Source organism: Primulina tabacum, chromosome 5 (genome assembly GCF_025594145.1).
Source record: "Primulina tabacum isolate GXHZ01 chromosome 5, ASM2559414v2, whole genome shotgun sequence".
NCBI classification, from domain to species: domain Eukaryota; kingdom Viridiplantae; phylum Streptophyta; class Magnoliopsida; order Lamiales; family Gesneriaceae; genus Primulina; species Primulina tabacum.
Genome location: NC_134554.1, coordinates 3,978,999 through 3,996,336, shown reverse-complemented (window position 1 = coordinate 3,996,336; position 17,338 = coordinate 3,978,999). Strand labels below are relative to the sequence as shown.

The 17,338-nt window shown below is 36.8% G+C and overlaps 3 protein-coding genes across 16 annotated transcripts; 2 read left to right on the top strand and 1 right to left on the bottom strand.

Annotated features, from left to right (window-relative positions):
- The first annotated feature begins 2,095 nt into the window (after window positions 1-2,095).
- On the top strand, window positions 2,096-6,951 carry LOC142545641 (uncharacterized). Of its 7 annotated transcripts, none has more exons than XM_075652941.1 (3): window positions 2,096-2,355; window positions 3,934-6,569; window positions 6,678-6,951. In XM_075652941.1, exon 2 carries the CDS (start codon window positions 3,938-3,940, stop codon window positions 6,275-6,277), a length of 2,340 nt encoding a protein of 779 aa, XP_075509056.1. In that variant the 5' UTR covers window positions 2,096-2,355; window positions 3,934-3,937; the 3' UTR covers window positions 6,278-6,569; window positions 6,678-6,951. The 7 variants fall into 7 exon arrangements, with proteins under 7 accessions (XP_075509056.1, XP_075509053.1, XP_075509051.1 ...); XM_075652938.1 differs by having other exon boundaries at window positions 3,905-6,569; XM_075652936.1 differs by having other exon boundaries at window positions 3,797-6,569.
- An 804-nt stretch (window positions 6,952-7,755) lies between these two features.
- Window positions 7,756-10,092, top strand: LOC142545640 (uncharacterized). Of its 4 annotated transcripts, none has more exons than XM_075652933.1 (3): window positions 7,756-7,937; window positions 8,331-8,442; window positions 9,406-10,092. In XM_075652933.1, exons 2-3 carry the CDS (start codon window positions 8,332-8,334, stop codon window positions 10,063-10,065), a joined length of 771 nt encoding a protein of 256 aa, XP_075509048.1. In that variant the 5' UTR covers window positions 7,756-7,937; window position 8,331; the 3' UTR covers window positions 10,066-10,092. The 4 variants fall into 4 exon arrangements, with proteins under 4 accessions (XP_075509048.1, XP_075509046.1, XP_075509047.1 ...); XM_075652931.1 differs by having other exon boundaries at window positions 8,243-8,442; XM_075652932.1 differs by having other exon boundaries at window positions 8,240-8,442.
- A 1,535-nt stretch (window positions 10,093-11,627) lies between these two features.
- On the bottom strand, window positions 11,628-17,278 carry LOC142545638 (putative protein S-acyltransferase 17). Of its 5 annotated transcripts, none has more exons than XM_075652925.1 (11): window positions 16,949-17,278; window positions 16,729-16,822; window positions 16,239-16,333; window positions 15,990-16,157; window positions 15,819-15,891; window positions 15,664-15,715; window positions 13,782-13,874; window positions 13,637-13,689; window positions 12,948-13,073; window positions 11,914-12,190; window positions 11,628-11,818 (listed from the first exon to the last, which is right to left on the bottom strand). In XM_075652925.1, exons 1-10 carry the CDS (start codon window positions 17,095-17,097, stop codon window positions 11,915-11,917), a joined length of 1,179 nt encoding a protein of 392 aa, XP_075509040.1. In that variant the 5' UTR covers window positions 17,098-17,278; the 3' UTR covers window positions 11,628-11,818; window position 11,914. The 5 variants fall into 5 exon arrangements, with proteins under 5 accessions (XP_075509040.1, XP_075509041.1, XP_075509039.1 ...); XM_075652926.1 differs by having other exon boundaries at window positions 11,628-12,190; window positions 15,990-16,020; window positions 16,129-16,157; XM_075652924.1 differs by having other exon boundaries at window positions 11,628-12,190.
- Window positions 17,279-17,338: the final 60 nt, after the last annotated feature.

The following is a 17,338-nucleotide window of genomic DNA, read 5'->3' as shown; positions in this document are numbered from 1 at the left end:
GGCGTAGCCCCTCCGACGCTCGAGTCAGAGAACAGAAAACTGAGAGAGTAATGTGTGTGCTGAGAGAATGTTAATATATGAATTCATAAACAGTGAACGAAACCTGGTATTTATAGGAGAACGATAGAGTCCTGATTTGGTAGGTTTAAATCCTCAGAATCTTGAAAGATTTGAGTATATTTTGTGCCAGATTTGGTTAGATATTGTGCCAAATTTGGTTAGATTTTTAATGGGCTTTGATTTCTGTGGGCTACGCGTTAATGATTGAGTAAGAGCTCTCGTAGGTACGAGCCTACCTGAAGTCTGGACCTCACAGGAGCTCGGCCGAGATGTTTCCAATCACACCAATATCATAATTTGTGAGGTCGGCTCGGCATCATCTTGGGAGGTCGGCATGGGAGCTCGGCGTGGGAGGTTGATTGACCTCCCCGATCGCCGGAACTGCTGTTATGGGAGGTCGGTTGGGATGACCTCCCAGATGATCTCCCGTGCTTTCCTGAATGTCGAGTTCTCAGCTAGATGGGCTACCGAGAGCGGGCCGAGCCCATCCTCAATCCGGGGATATCAATTACAAAACTTATTTTATGTACTAGCATTTCTATCAACCGTGCAGTGGAAAAGTCAAGAAACCGAAGCTTGTACAATATGTCAAAAAATTGAAAATTATATTCCCAAGCTAATGGACTAACATTCGAGATATATTTATAGAAAAATCATCTCTTTTTATATCTATATTTATAATAAAGTCAGAGTGCACAAATTCATTCAATATTCATATCTCGGAGCTATCATTTATATTTATGTCTACTTTTAGTATCATGAAAAAATTCTACTTTTACATTTTTTTTAATTAAATTTTGCTTATTTTATTTTATTATTAATTTCATGGTTAAAAATATATATTCGATTCTCATTACTAACAAAGTTGATGTAATTATGTGAAGACATATTATAAGGAGCAATAATTATGTGAACTATTCAAGCATGCCGTTTTTGTTGATCTTTGGTTCAAATGATTTCAACATAAATTGCATTGTTATGATTGAACTGACAACTACGACTGTACTTTGAATCCGATTTGCTCGTTCACTGATTAATGAGTAAGTTTTATTTGAGACAATCTTACAAATTTATACACATAAGATGAATCGATCTGATATAAAATTTGAAATCAAAATTAATATTTCTGACATAAAAATTAATATATTTTCATGGATATGATTGGTTATGTGATCCGAGTCACAAAATTGATTTGTAAAACGATCTCATATGAGTTTTTTGCTGATTAGTATAATACTTTTTGCAATAATTTTTCGCTCATCCCTCCATCACTTGCAAACAAGAACAATGACCTCATGGTTTTGTGTATAGCCCACAATGATTTTAACCGGGCTCACCGTTTATTTCAGTTACTTCCGGACAGCACAAATAGACTTCCTCGGACTTCGATTGTATCGAGGCCTTACAAACTTACGACTCTAGAGACATTCTCTGTGTTCTTTACTTCACGAGACTATAAAGCACAAGTTCTTTTGATGTGGTTTTAGCTCAAACGTGTGGCATAAAGTCCGACTGTGACTCCACATGCAGTTCTCGATGACAACGATTAAAATGGCTCTCAAGTGGTCCAACTGTGTGTATTTTAGTTCTTCCATCATTACCGAGCCTCGCATCCTCGCATTGTCAAGCATGATATGTGCTATTTAGAAAGCTAGTAATGTCATGATTTTATGAGGTATATCTCCAAACTCTAATGTCTTCTTCTCGAAAATCAAGGTTGAAATCTATAGATGTTTAATTTTTTGATTGATATATCAGTTTAGGAATTGATTTCTTCTGTGGGTTCCTTTAGAATTAGATCCTATGTTTTAGGTTGGCAATTTAGTTTGCATTTTGACATGGTGGCCTTGGTGTGAGATGTATAACTCGAGTAAGTAATGTGTTTGATGTAACCGAAATTTTTTTGAATATTTTCTAAAGGTGTTGGAGTTCCAAAAACTTATAGGCCCATTGGTCCGGCCCAATAAAAATTGAATTTAGGACCAAGCCCAATTCAATTGGAAGATCAATCGATTGCTATATATATGTATAGCTCGCCGTCGACGATCGCGAAAACCCTGATTCTTCATTGCTTGTGAAAACACACACAAAAATTTGGGGCATATGATATTTCAGAAGAATACGGGGTCCCTTCGTCCTTTCTCATCTCCCTTAACAAAAATACAATTGTTTCCCTCCTTTTTCTTCCCTCTCTTTTCTGCGGCCATTTTTTTCCTAGCCACTTAAAAAACTCCTCTCTCCTGATACAATGGAAGTGCTCTTGTTCTTGCATCTCTTTCACTGAATCGTCGCCGGGTGCGTATGTATTAATGTATACCTGCATGTACGTATTTGGTTTGTACAAGATTTTCTTTGGTTTTTGTGCGTCGGTTGAGTTTCTAATTTTTGCGGTTTGCTGCTTTTTTAATGGTTTTTGCGGTTTGAGTTGCGGGTTGCTCACTTTTAGGGTTTTTCTGATCGATGTGTTCCTTGGTTTTTGGCTCTGTTTTTTTAAATTATATTTCTCCTACACTGTGGATTGATGGGCCAAAGTTTCTTTTGCATGATATATTACTGGAGCGTTGATACATTCTGGTTGGATGAGTGTCTGTATGAATCTGAAAGTAGGGTAGTTCTTGAGGATTTAGGGGGGAAGGGAGATTTGGTTATCTTGTTTTATTCTTGGAAGTTGTTACTGACACTAATTGATGCGGGATGGGGTGGTGATTTGTATTTTTTTTTTAATTCTATTTATAATTTTTTAAAGACTATCTTCATATCTGCGATGTGCCGAGTTTTTGTTCTTTTGTGAATTTTTGCGCAATCTTAGTTGTAAGCTTAAACTGTTTCAGTATCACTGATTCACTGTTGTAGCATGGTCAAAATATCTTTCTCAAAATTTCTATCAACCTCTTTTATTCGAGTGTGTTATTTCCATTACTTGTTAGCTGCATTATTATTATTATTATTATTGTTGTTGTTGTTATTATTATTATTATTGTTTTATATTTTTCTTGTGTTTGCTGGAGAGATTTGTTGCAACCTGAAAATTCATTCCAAACTTGAGAACTTGTGTCAGATGGGCTATAAGTAATTGGTGTGTCATCTCATTATTTGCGAACCCTTTTATGTGTATCTGAGAATGGTCTCTAATAAGTTCAGGTGCATGCCCGAGATTTATGGTACATATTTATTTCAAATACTCAACTGGCAGGAGCCAGACCAATATGGTGTCTTTTATATTTTGCCTAAATATTTTTTGTCAATGCTCTATTAGGAGGCAACAGTGAACAGTCTATTTTATCTCTTATTTATCCTTAAGAATTGATCGTGGGAAGGATGCCAATATATTTTCTTTCGTAACTTGCACGTGTGCTTGTGCGCTAGGTCTGTGCCTCATTGCATTGAGGTATGCCTTACGGCTTTTAATAAGCTGGAATGATAGGCTCTGTTCTTGTCTCATGTTGCAGGTGATCAATTGAGTTTGATACTTCTGTTTAAACTCTGTGTATGTCATTTATCCACCGCATCTCAGATGTCTCGCTAAGATAAAAATGCAAGATGGAAATTAGATTGCTCGACTCCTATTTTATAGTTCTTCCCTATTGTATCAGCATCGGCATGCTATTATCTAACCTATATCTATTGCTTGAACATGTTTGAATTTTTTCATTTTAGGAAGAAAGAACACTAAGCTTCCGGAATCTTTAACTTGAAATTTGTTTTTACCAAATTTATGTCTGCAATGTGGTTTCAGAGTTTAATTATTGAAATGATCGGTGGTCTCTGAAGTGAAGATCATAAGCATCATGTGTTACCGAGAGGATAATACAAACTTTTGCTATTTCAATTGAATTTGTGTCAGGATCATTTGGATTTCTATTTCCACGACAGAGCAATGGAATGCAACAAAGATGAGGCCATTCGGGCCATGGAGATCGCTGAGCAGAAGATGGAAAAAAATGACTTTGATGGGGCTCGAAGAATTGCTAAGAAGGCGCAAAATATTTACCCTGAGCTTGAGAATATTTCTCAGCTGATAACCATCTGTGATGTTCACTGTTCATCTCTGAAAAGGGTTTTGGGGTCTGAAAAGGACTGGTACGAAATTCTCCAAGTCGAAAAGTTGGCTGATGAGTCGGCTGTCAAGAAACAATATCGGCGGCTTGCTCTTTTTCTTCATCCTGATAAGAATCGGTTTCCTGGTGCTGAGGCTGCTTTTAAGTTGATTTGTGAAGCTAATGCAGTGCTTTCAGACCCCACAAAAAAGTCCTTGTATGACAGTAAGATTGGAGTTTCGAGTAGATCTGCGCCAGGATATCCACCGACTCACCACATAAATAGAAATTTTCAGTTTAACAACACGAACAGAGCTCATAACAGTGTTACCAATGGTTTCACCAGCCTGAATCTGCATCAAGCAGCAGGGTCAAGCTCCTCTGTCTCGCAGGAAAGTTTCTGGACTTCATGTCCTTTTTGTAGTTGTAGATTCAAGTACCTAAAGAAATTTGTGAACAGATCTCTTCGCTGCCAGAAATGCTCAAAGGATTTCATGGCGTGTGAAATAAGTTCTCAAGGTATTCCTTTGGGATCCAAGTGGGGACCCAATAGCACTCAACATATGCCTTCAAAACCCAGCTCGAATCAACCCTCTGCTTTTCAAGAAAAGGGGGGCAACTTTAAAGTGGGTGATCAAATTAAAAAAGGATCTTCTCCAGCAAATACTGACTCACGGAGCAATGCCCGCAGGAGAACAGTTCAACCAGAACAAGGGATCCAGACAGGAAGTGGTTCTGGAGATGCCCAGGCAGTTGGGACATCCAATGAAGATGCAGTTACTAAAGAATCAGGAGATCTAAAACGCAAGGTTGGGAAGAGGGACAGAAAGAGGGGTCGGAAGCAGACAGTGGAATCTAGTGAAAGTTTTGATACCTCGAGTGAATCTGACGTTGAATACGCGTCCAGTGGGGCAAATTTAAATGACTCAACGATTGAGATGAGTTCTGGACCTAATGACGTCCATTTCCCTCGGAGATCAACTCGGAAAAGGCACCATGTTGTATACAATGAAAGTGATGATGATTTTCCTTACCGTACAGTGGGTTCACAAGCAAGGAAATTGCCAAAAGATATTGAAAAGGAACAGAAGGAAGTTTCTGGTGGTGAAGGTTCCACACATGGCATTCAAATTAATTTTGCTACTGGTGCTGATTACTCCAAGTCAAAAGGCAAACAAATGGGAACCGTCCATCCTGAAGGAAACTTCCAGGAAAATGGTGCTGACCATGATGAAGAAGTCAGGCAGAGGAGAGAATCCGGCGGTAAGCTGCCCATTGATGCTGATACTGTTGAAGTAGAAAGCGATTCTGACCAAGATCCATATGCTGGTGATGATTCAGATGTGGGAGTGTATCACTGTCCTGATACTGAATTCCATAATTTTGATAATGATCGAGATGAAAAAACTTTCCGTGTTAATCAAATATGGGCTTGCTACGATGACTTAGATAGCATGCCCAGATTCTATGCCAAGGTGAAGAAAATTTCTAGATCTCCATTTAAATTGAGATATACGTGGCTTGAAGCTGACCCTAAAGATGAAGCTAGCAAGAAATGTATGGAGGAGCAGTTACCCATCTCTTGTTGCTCCTTCATGTTTGGCGAAACTGAAACCACTTCAAGCCGCCTTTTATTTTCACACCAAATGTGCAACGAAAAAGGGCAGGGAAGAGGTTCTTTTATAATTTATCCAAGAAAGGGGGAAACTTGGGCTCTTTTCAGTAACAAGGATACGAGATGGAGTTCCAACCCAGAAAATCGCCAGTTCAAATATGAAATTGTGGAGGTGCTCTCAAATTTTGTTGCAGGTGTTGGTGCCGAGGTTGTTTACTTGGACAAAATCACAGGGTTCGTGAGCCTTTTTCAAAGAACTAGCCAAAGCGAGTGTGGCTCGTTTTTTATAGGGCCTAACGATCTTTATAAATTTTCTCATCGCGTGCCCTGTCACAAAATGAAAGGCGGCGAAAGAGAGGGTGTACCGGAAGGTTCTTTTGAACTCGATCCTGCTTCCTTACCTATGAATCCTGATGATTTGTATTACCCGGGCAAAGCAGATATGGAACCTGGAAGTAATGGCCAGCAGAATCAGCTAAAAAAAGGTATATCTGCGATACCCAAGGGTACAAGTACTCCAAAAGAGTGTGTGGACTTGGACGAAGGGGACGATGAAGATTTCTAAGCTTTGGCTATCTCCTGGAGGATTGAATTTTATTAGGTTTAAAAAAAAGGAAAGTGTAGTAATCTATGTAGTCAGATCATGTGATTATTTGGAAAGCAGGAACCAGGTACAGATTCTAGCCCATGCATAGCACATGTTTACTTTTTCGTGTACAGCTACGACAATCTTCAACAAGCCTTGATCTATTGATATTGTCAACGAAGCTATGGGACCTAACCTCTACTTTCAAGTGTGTAGACTTTTTTTGGGCTTTTTGGTGGTAATGCTGGTGTTTGGGCAGAACAAATATCAGGTAACTTTCAATTGGGACACTTATGACCTAGCATAGGTTTTATACGATGAACTAACTGTCCAAGACCAATGTGCAGATTTGCAAAAACTAACCTGAAGCATTTTGCAGAATTCGCGTGAAAGGTTTTTCTTTTTGGCTCGACCAGGAATCTTGAGGGCATGAGCAATGTGTTGCAGCTATGTTTGCATCAGAGGCACACCATACTTGCTCAGCCGACATGTTTCTCTACAATTTGGTGCATGGTTTTAGCTTAGGACGCTCTTGACAGTGTTATCGTTGAACTGGTCGTGTAGGTGCGACTATTCTTTCTGTTACTTATATGGATAACAACAGTTTCTTTTGAATTATTGCTATTTGTCTTATAATATTTAGTTTCAATCCCTGGAGGAAAAATTGCACTCACGATCCTGTTGACATTGAGCTTGCTTGCAGCTTTTAGTCTTTTTTTTCTTTTTTAAAAATATCTCTGCAGATTTTGTTTTTCAAAATTGCTGGATCGAGACATTTGGTTATTTTACTAGTTGCTTGAATTGAATTCGACTATTTTGGAGGAATTCATGGAATTTTTTTGGTTGAATTGATGCAATATTTTGCACATATACGCATATGATACCACGTAATGTTGCACTTTTTTTTTTGCACGTGATGTTTGATTTACTGTTATAATGATACACATGATGTTATATGTATACGATACAATATACTAACAATATTGGTATTGCAATTACACATAATTGTACCGTATGATGCCTCATTCGAGTGATTTGACATTATATCAATACTATGGCATTGGGATTAAGAGCTGCGTATATTTATTATTGTTTTTACATGGAAGATGTTTTTTTCTTTATTTAATTTGAATAGCTTTGTTTTTTATTTTTTTGCCTTTTCAATTATTTTTTGATACTAAGGTTTTTTGAATCAAACTACCTCTTTTCATTTAATAAAAAAAATTAAATTACCATAAATTCATCTAACTTGGGTGAAGTGTCGTCTATGTGAGAGACGTACACGAACTCGTGTAAAAGGTGAAAAGTCTCACATTAAAACATTTTAAAGATAAATAATTTAATTGGATATAATATGAGGGTTTTTTTTTTTTTTTAGTTGTATCTAATTAAAGTTTTTTAAAAATAATTAATTTAATTCGATATAATATGAGGGGTTTTTTTATAAAAAAAACTTTTCTTTAAAAAAAAATAGTGTATCACTGTGAATAAGTTCATAAATCTGGATTGATAATGGGCCGAGTCTCGAAGACTTCAAAAAAATGTGAACTAGAACGATTTGCATTTCCACGAGCACTACTACTATTCATCTCTTTCCTTCACAGAGAGGAGGGAGAATTGGTACATTGATCAACCACAGGTAAACCTCTTTTTCGGCGCACTTTGCTAGTTTTGTGTTACAGGTTCGTTTAAAGGAAGTTCACATGATGGGGGATAGCGAGCTTTGGAGCAAACGGAGAGTAAAATTTGAATACACGCAACCTGTTCGAATCAATGCTTGAGGCGTTTTTTTATTCTGCTTTTATTAGATGTGCCTTGATTACTGGAAAAGTCATTTTCGTTTTATCAATCCATTTTAGCTCAAGAATTTGATGCTTATTGTTGTGCTTGAATTCAGTGATTCACAACAAAAGGTTGCAATTTTGTTTATTTTTTTGGTAGAAGGTTGTGAATTTGGGTAATGGGTGGACCAGTGAAATAACTTAATATTCTATGCTAAGGCGAAATCTAAAGCTCCAGACAAAAATTCTAGGATGTACAACGAGGAAAACAGGAATAGCGAGCCAGCAGGACCTGAGACTGGGTCTGGGACTACAAAGCACGTTGCTGGCTCAAAGACTTGCAGCGAACATAGCCAGAAATTGGTAAGCATGTTAATATTTCATTATTAAACATTGTGGTTATTATGAAAATATATGATTTTATCGTCTCTAATTACATAAAATCGAACTAATAATGCTGCTAGAACAACATGGTAGAGATCCTACGTCGTGGGTAGGGGTGGGCGTTTATTTACAGGTATCGGGTAAAACCCGATTGGGTCGGGTATTTAAAAAAAAAAAAACAGGTTTGTTGGGTACCCGAAAATAATTTTCGGATTCGGATTAGGGTATTTTATCAATACCCGATCGGGTATTGGGTACCCGAATTTTTTTTAAAAAAAAATTATGGGTCTATTCGTCTATTCATTTAAAAAATACATGTATTTTTTGTGGTTAGTTATAACCCAATATAATGATAAATGACTAATCATAAAATGATATAATGACATGATATTTTGTGAAATGTGAAAATACATGTGTTTTTTTAATTTACTAGTCATAATATGATATAATGACATGATATTTTGTGCAATGTGAAAAATACATGTGTTTTTTTAATTTACTAGTCATAATATGATATAATGACTAGTCATAAATCGATATAATGACGTGATTTTTTGTGAAATGTGAAAAAAAAAAATATATTTTTTCAAAAAAAAAATTAATTTTTTTTCCGGATACCCGACAGAAATACCCGATAATTTCGGGTACCTGACGACATGATCGGGTTGTAAAATTTACTACCCGACTTGTCGGGTACCCGAAATTTCGGATACCCGAAAACCCGACCCGCACCCACCCCTAGTCGTGTCGACGTGTCTGAACATATAACTCCCACGAGTCGTGGGAGTTATATGTTCAGACACGTCGACACGACGACAGATCGTTTGTCGACAAGCGTTCACGACTTGTCGATGTAAGTATTATGTTTAATTATAATTAAATAAATTTAAAATTTGTTGCGAAATATTGTTTTTAAATAACATCTTTTTTTTTCTGAAACAGCAAGCTATGCAGATTAACATCAACGAGTCTTTGACACCTCTCGACGATGGGACGATTCCTAGTCGGCCTAGTTTAGAAGAAGTGAACAACATGTTCAGCATGGTCGTCGGTGGACCGAAAAAGGGACGGATGTATGGATGCGGTTCCATGGCCTCCACATTCTATCCGGATAAGATGGCTCCACGTCCACGTGGAGGTTCAAGCAGTTCGAGCAGAGGGTCGCAGGATATGGAGAGGATGCGAGAGGAGTGGGAGACACAGAAAAGAGTTAATGAACATCTCCGTATCGACCTAGAGGCGACACAGACCACTCTAAAGGCGACCCAGCATGAGAATGCCTCGTTGAAGGATAGGATGACGATTCTGGAGGACCAGGTATGTCAACTCGTCGCTGGATTACCGCAGCCACAACTGCATCCGCACCCACGTACATCCCGACGAGTTCTGTATGGTCGAGGCTCATCTAGCAGAGGACGCGCTTTAGCAGGGTCATCACATCTTGATGAGCCATATGCAACTGGATCATCACATCGTCGATGTTCGGGCAAGGGCCTGATGTACTCGTCTGAGTACATACCACCATCACAAGACTTTGGTCACGACGGCGGTGATGGCGGTAGTAACGACGCATACGATGATGATGAGACTCGGTCTCCTTAGTTCTTTTATTATATTTTCATATGTATTTATTGACACTTGTGAACTATTTGTTTTTTGTATTTTATGACATAATTTAATATTGTTGTTTGAAAATAAAATGGTTTATATTATTTACAAGTTTAAAAATATTATTTTAGATGAGTAGAGGAGATTATTTATAAATGTGTACAAATAATTTAACAAAATAAATATTTTTTTAATAAATTAAAAAAATTGTAGACTTAGCGACGGTTGGGCTCTAAACCGTCGCTAATTGGTTAACTAAACCGTCGTTAATTAGCCAATTAGCGACGGTTTTTGAAGACGGTTTTTGAAAAACCGTCGCAAATGGATTGCGGTGACTTTCTGGACGGTTAGAAAATCTTTTTTTTTTTTTTTTTTTTTGTAATGTTTTATGATGCTGAGACTTATATGCCGCAAGTTATGTGATCATACAAAGGGAAGAGGTGGAATTTGGCCTTTATCATGTGTGCACAATTGAATGCTTTTCACAGTGGTCAGGTAACATTATGGTTTATTAATTATCATCAGAATTTCAGGAACTAGATAGAATAGTGTAAATTTTCATGGAGTGTGATTTTCCTCCCTTCGCTCAGATGCATCAAATGTTCATCCATGAACAACGTGTCCGTTTAACATTTTTTCATGACAATGAGATGACGGGGGCCAAAAAAATTTGTTTATCCCATTTGTCACAGCCTTCCCTCGCAGAAGCTTCTTTGTTGTTGAAGATTTTCTCGATGATAATAACCTGCCATATACTTACCAAAAGGGGAAGAAGTCCATGAATCCAACCAAGCACATATCTTTCAAGCAACGTACTGTTGCTTTTATGGAGCCATTTACCCTGGATGTCTTCATTTTAAAACGCATCGTATCTGCTTCAGTTACCCACAGGATAACGTGCAGTCAAGTTGCTGTGTCCGGTACAAATTCGAGTGATATCAAGGCTGTGCTTAAATCGCGATCAGAGATACCTGTGTGCTTGGCTATAGGACGGAATTTGGCTGATAGAGCAAGAGAAGTTGATGTATACACAGCATCGTATACTCCTAGGGAGAGTGACAAGTTTTAAGGGAAGATCAGAGTAGTTCAGTCCCTCATTGACAATGGTATTGAAATTAAAGTTTACCTTGATTGATGCATCTTTTAGCGTTCCTTGTGGAATTTTAGGGGATAAATTTTGTAACTTCAGTTTTCATTTGAGGTAAGCAACCACTTTTCTCGCTTCTGGCAGACACTAGTTTGTATTATTAATGACCTATATGAAGTAACCTTCGCCGATACACAACAAGATTTCCCAAATATCAAAATGAGGGGAAGCGAGATGGGATTATCAAAGTGGATTTGATAGGTAAAAAAAATTATATTTTGAACATATTAAATTAATTTTTTTTTAAAAAAAATCAGATGAGGAAAAATAATCGTCTCTAACCAGCTCTGCCCCAGAGCATACAAGAAGCGCATATATCAAATAAAAGTGGAGAATTTTATGGATAACAAAGACATGGAGATGTCTCTCCTTTTGTGTCTGTAGTCGTTTAAAAAATTCAATACAGGAATAAACAAGGCTATAGAGTGAATCTGAAAAATCATGGTCAGTGTCAACAATTGTCCAGAAATCCTCGAAGATTAACATAAGAGAAATATAAACACACAGCTTCTGTTGCAAGAATGAACGTAAGCACGTCTCTTGCAGTATACATATGGGACGAATAATTTAAACCATGTAACTCAGGGCCTGATCATCTTTCTGAACCACCACGAATTAAAATTCAAATCACTCTTCATAATGCCATGCCATCTAGCACGAGTCAAGATAATAAATGAAGGAACTGTAAACGTCACCTTATCCTGATTTTGACTTGTTAAGCCCAAACGACCGCCTAGTTGAAAGGGGATAGAGAACTTCACCGATATTGTTGAGAAATCCTCTCTCATATATGTTATTTTTAACAACTTCAAGGTCTTCTAAACGTGATCTTCTAAAGAATGCTATCCATTTACTCTCTTGAGGCTTCCTCTCTTGATTTAATCCACCTAAACTAGCTTTTAAAGCTTCTGCACTAGCCTTGGCCTCATTTACCTTCCTCTGCCAATGCAGGTGATCTTGCCATTTGAAACTCTGCCGTTTAACAGCATTCATCACTTCCATTTTCCAATTTTTTGCTTCCCAACTACGATTGGAATTAGTTTTTATGGTATTTATTGAAACTGGCGAAACTAAACTTATTATTGCATTCACCTCCCCCGAGGTTTAAAAATGTTACACATATGAGTCTAAAGTTATCATTCTAGTCTCCCTTCCACCGTCTCTTTGAAAAACTATGCTGTAATTACAATTTTTCTGCCTCCTCTTTCTTTGTTTAAATTCTTCTTTCTTGTACCTCTCACAAACTCAAACCCGGCCCTCTCTCCCAAAACCAGCAGCTGCAGCACTGGCTTGGAGGAGGGGACGGAAAAGGAAAAGGAAAAGAGGAAAAGGAAAAGAGGAAAAAGAATAATAATTAGAATCTTTTCGTGTAAAAAGTATTTCTAGTCAATGATTTTTTTGAAAGAAAGTTAGCAGGCAGGAAATAATTTTTTTTAAAATGGTAACATTTCTGAAAACCCGTGGACGCAATTGTTAATACCGGGGAGGGTTTCGCAGGTCTGGACAAAAAGAGGGAGGCACAAGAATCCTAAAACTTTTTCGGTGCAAGTAGACACGAACAACAAGCGATATTCGGCAGCTGCATTAATTCAATCAAGATTCTAAATATAATCCACATGAAATTGCCAGAATGTTCCTAATGTACAAAAAATAGGGGTTGCATCCATTTATTGCACACTGCAAAGTCTAATAGCCAATTATATCTAAAAGAAACGTGAAAGAGTTCTACCTCATTTGTGGTAGTATTTGTGAGACACAGTTTCACATGATACATGAAGAAACCAGCTAACAGCAGCGAAACTATGGCCAGAAACATCATAACAAGTATTTGCGTGTTGTAGGAGCTCAGCAACCACTATCAAAGGAAAGAGACCTAATGTCAGAAGCCATTACAAGATGAGCACACTTGACCAAACAAAACCAAGATACAATAGTTATGAATCAAGTTTCTACATGGCGTACATCCATCTATCTTTCAGGAAAGGGCGGTCATTCCCAAAAATTAACAATTTAGAAATAATCAAAAAAGATAATGGACAAAAAGCTCTCCATTTAGTTCCTGGTAATGTGGCGGTGCGCTTCAAATAAAAGTCAGTCGTGCAACTTTTGACCCCACCTGATGCATATTTAAATTCACGTTAATTTTGTGTTTCAGGAGAAGTATACTATTTTCGGCATTTCCACATGTCTATAGCCAGTATCAAAACAAGTTAATATCAAAGAAAATGGTCACTGACAATCACAATTTTCAGCGAACTGCTGATATTAATAATCATATTTGAAATAATGATATAAATAAATAAAAGGTTGGACAAAAAACTTAGTTCGTTGGTGAATTTTTGGAGGTTGGCATGGATCACTCTAGGAAACCCATAAAACGTAATGTTCTGCGCTAAGAATCAAAAGCAATACACTAACCTGTACAACATGTGGAGCCAAACTTCTAAAAGAATTTCCAATGCCATAATAAGCTGCAGCACCGAGTGAAAGAGAGAGATCATTTCAGCCACTATACATACATCTTCAACTGAGGAAGACAAATTTGGGAAGGCACCAATAATACCTGTTAAGATATAGATAACTTTCAGCTCCTTCAGCCTTCCAGCGAGAATCAATGCGAGTGCAACCAGTCCATATATACAGATGAGGAAATGCCCGCATACATGACCGACGATTTCGGTTGAGAATAAATCTAGCAAGCGGACTAGGTCAAGTTATAGTAAATGGATGATGAGTCCAAATATCGATCCCACAGAGACTAATATTTAATTACTAGAATATTTATCACTTAACTTAAGCTAGACAAAATAAATAAAAAGATGATATGTGGATTATTAATCCAAAATATTAAATAAAATAATATCAATTAAAACGACGGATTCAGATATCAAATGAGGGATTCAAATTCAAATAAATAACTAAGACACACAACGGTACCAAATTCTACTATGTTGACACGTGTTTAAATTCAATTAATTATTTAATTCTTGACAATCACGGTGAAATCCCCAAGTTTATTTATTAAACGATTCCTCGAGTTAATAAACCTATTTAAGTCTAACAGTCCAATTATTTCTAATTGAATTTAATTAGATTTAAATGCATTAAATCTTCGTGGAATTTCAGTTTTCACCTAAAACCGCACACTGAAACCGAATACTATTTCTAGTCGGTTTAACCATGTGTTGATGACGTCTTTGTTGCTATATTTAATCAATCATCTTCCGATTCGTGATTAATCAACAGACATGTAAATAGTTGATCAGGCTATTAACAAGAAATATTAAACTAACATCAATCAATAATTAAAATCAAGAAAAATAATATATTGAAAATAAACCAAATATCAAACAAAATATTGTTTGGCCCTATCGTGGTCTTAGCCTAAAGAAAATTATTCCATGAATTCAAAATAGAAGTGAAAAGTCATATTTAAGTTCATAGAAGAAAACAAAAGAAAGAAATAAATAAGAGGAATTCTCTGTGATTTAGGCGTGTGTGAGGAATTCCTCCAGCTTTTGTCACAGTAGCTTCTGTTCCTTTCTTCCGCGGTCTTCTGCGCTTATTTCTTCCTGTACGTTCTGTTCTTTTCCTTCCCTTTCCTTCTGCGATGCCTTCTTCCGTCTCTTCCCTCTATACGCTTCTCTCCTCTCTTCTCTCCTCTCTTCTCTCCCTTCCGCGCTGGTTTTTTTCTTTTGTTTTGCGCCTCCCCTCTTCTGCTCACGTACTCTACTTTTTATAATTCTTCATGGGCCTAATCCTCCAATTTCTTTTTAAGCTCATCTCAAACTTAACCCTTGTAAATAAGATTGTAGATTTTATTTTCAAATATGAGACTCAATCTTTATCAAAACTTCAATAATATCAAGATAATAAAATATAAGAATATTTTATTTCTTTTCCTTTGGTATTTTCTTTCTTTGAAGTCTTGTAGATTTATTTTATTTCCAAATTTAATCATTTTTCCTCTTTTATTTAAATCTACAATTATTAATTCAATTAAGCATATGATTAGGGATAAAAAGTCTAGATAAGGACAAATATTATCAAATCAAATCCCTAAAATCTTTGTAAGATTTGGCCTTATCAATACACATTGAGAATTACTCTTAAGGCAGAGCCGCAGAGCCAAAGTTGAACTGAAAAAAGTCCAATAATTTGATCATCCAAAAACTGTTACGATGATGTTCTACACGTGTAGATGTGATTTAATACAAATCAGCAGCTCCACATGACATCATTGTTTCTTTCTTTCTGACAATGCACAAGATATCTGATCCAAGGAAAACAGACAAATGGAAAGTGCTGCACATCCTAAAATATTAAAAAAAATCGAAGGGAAAGTGTGGACATTCATAGTGGCATAAATGCAAGGACGCTGCAGCAAAAACTGAATATAATTGTGCTGTTCATACAAGGAAACTTCTTAATGATTATTACTTACCATAGAATAAAAGCCATAAAGTATCCAGTGTTCCTCTCTCCAATGCAAGTATTCTGAAAAATGACAAAAATGAAAATATTTAGGGAAGGGGCGAGTTTCAGAGAATTGCACATTTCAAAGTTAACTATACATGCAAGAAAAAGGTAGTGAACAAACCATCCAACCACAATGATGGTCGAACCTAGCAACACAATGATTGCATATGCTGCAGTGCTTCGACCTAGCAGGCCTGAGTAAGTAACAACAAAATAATTTGTATCCCAGTGTTTAATCAGCAAATTTTTGGGACAAGTTCATGACATTCAATAGCTAGAACAATAAACTTACTTTGGAATCTTGCAGGTAGAGCATTCTTTCTCTGAGAAGATAATGTTGTCATAAGGATAAGCAGAAATATACTGAGAGACATTAGCAGAACTCACTGTCCCTGGATCAGAAAAGCTAGTCAATAGAAATAGGAGAATACCCACACCAACTGCCAAGAAGCTCGTGTACCTGAAATTATAAATACTTTTACACAGAAGCGAAAATTATAGATTCATTAGTACATAAATAACAAGCACATACCATTATTACCTGTGCACTCCACTCAAGTAATACCCAGGAAAGTAGCTGAAGGATGAATTTGCAATGAAATAATAAGTTGCCCCAATTATTAGAAAATATATCAACTGCACACAGGTTATAAACAGGTAAGTCAGACTTGTGAACGCAAATATGTAATTTTGGAAAGAACGGGCCAACTCAATCTCGTGATCACCCACTACACGCAATTATCCAATAAACAAAGAATGTTCTCATGATATCACTCAAAAGGATACTGACAATATTAATAGCCTAACTTGAATTTGAAAGATTCGCTGAAGCCATGAGTACAGTTCGGCTTAAACAAGTAAGGTGAATAACGAAACTAGTTCAGGGATGTCTCAAACGTTCGAATTTGTTCAGCAATCGAATTAAAGTTAAGCCATGTTAGCTTAGAAAAATTGAATATCAAATACCAATCTGAAAAACCCGAAAAAGAACAGATCGTCGTCATTGAAGGATTAAGTTACCACAAAATCACCTGTAAAATGGGGTTAGGGCGATCCCAACAATAATACTCAACGGATAGCATTGCATTGCTGCCGCAAGACCCGCACGCGAAATGGATAAAACGACTGTTCCACCAAAACAATCAAAATAAATCAACTCAAAAACAAAAAACCATCATACGCAAAAGCGCATCATCACACAATTTCCCATAAATAATGTAATATAAAAATAAAACCCGCCAAGGACACTACCGGAGATAATCATAGGCGCCGAAGGTAATGAAAAAATAGATGCGCTGAATGAAGGTGCCTTGGAAAATTGGCCACTGCCCGCAGAAGAATGATACTAAAACTAAAGCTATCAACAGGCCATGGCACACCAGCAGCCACAAAACATCCATCAAATTCAGCTGCAATATCGATTAACACAGCTTCGAGATTTTGTAAATTACGGGTTCGAGGGAAAATGAAAATGAAAACGAAATTGAATGGTTAAATTGTGTTGCGAATGAAGACAACAAAGATTTTGACTTTAGCAGTTTGTATTGCCAATCATCCGTCGTTTCAAACCTATTACTCATCCTCCTCCTCCTATAAAATTTTTAATATAATATTATTATTATTATAACTTCATAGCATATC

Bases quoted from the DNA above. Each gene is read 5' to 3' on its own strand.
- LOC142545640 (XM_075652933.1), top strand. From the start codon at position 8,332: ATGTACAACGAGGAAAACAGGAATAGCGAGCCAGCAGGACCTGAGACT. The intron at 8,443-9,405 runs GTAAGCATGTTA...TTTCTGAAACAG, and splicing joins GCGAACATAGCCAGAAATTG to CAAGCTATGCAGATTAACAT.
- LOC142545638 (XM_075652924.1), bottom strand. From the start codon at position 17,097: ATGGATGTTTTGTGGCTGCTGGTGTGCCATGGCCTGTTGATAGCTTTA. The intron at 15,716-15,818 runs GTTTGTTCACTA...GTCATTTTTCAG, and splicing joins ACCATCATTGTGGTTGGATG to AATACTTGCATTGGAGAGAG. The intron at 13,074-13,636 runs GTTAGTGTATTG...TTCCTTTGATAG, and splicing joins TGGCTCCACATGTTGTACAG to TGGTTGCTGAGCTCCTACAA.
- LOC142545641 (XM_075652934.1), top strand. From the start codon at position 3,478: ATGATAGGCTCTGTTCTTGTCTCATGTTGCAG. The intron at 3,510-3,933 runs GTGATCAATTGA...TTTCCACGACAG, and splicing joins GTTCTTGTCTCATGTTGCAG to AGCAATGGAATGCAACAAAG.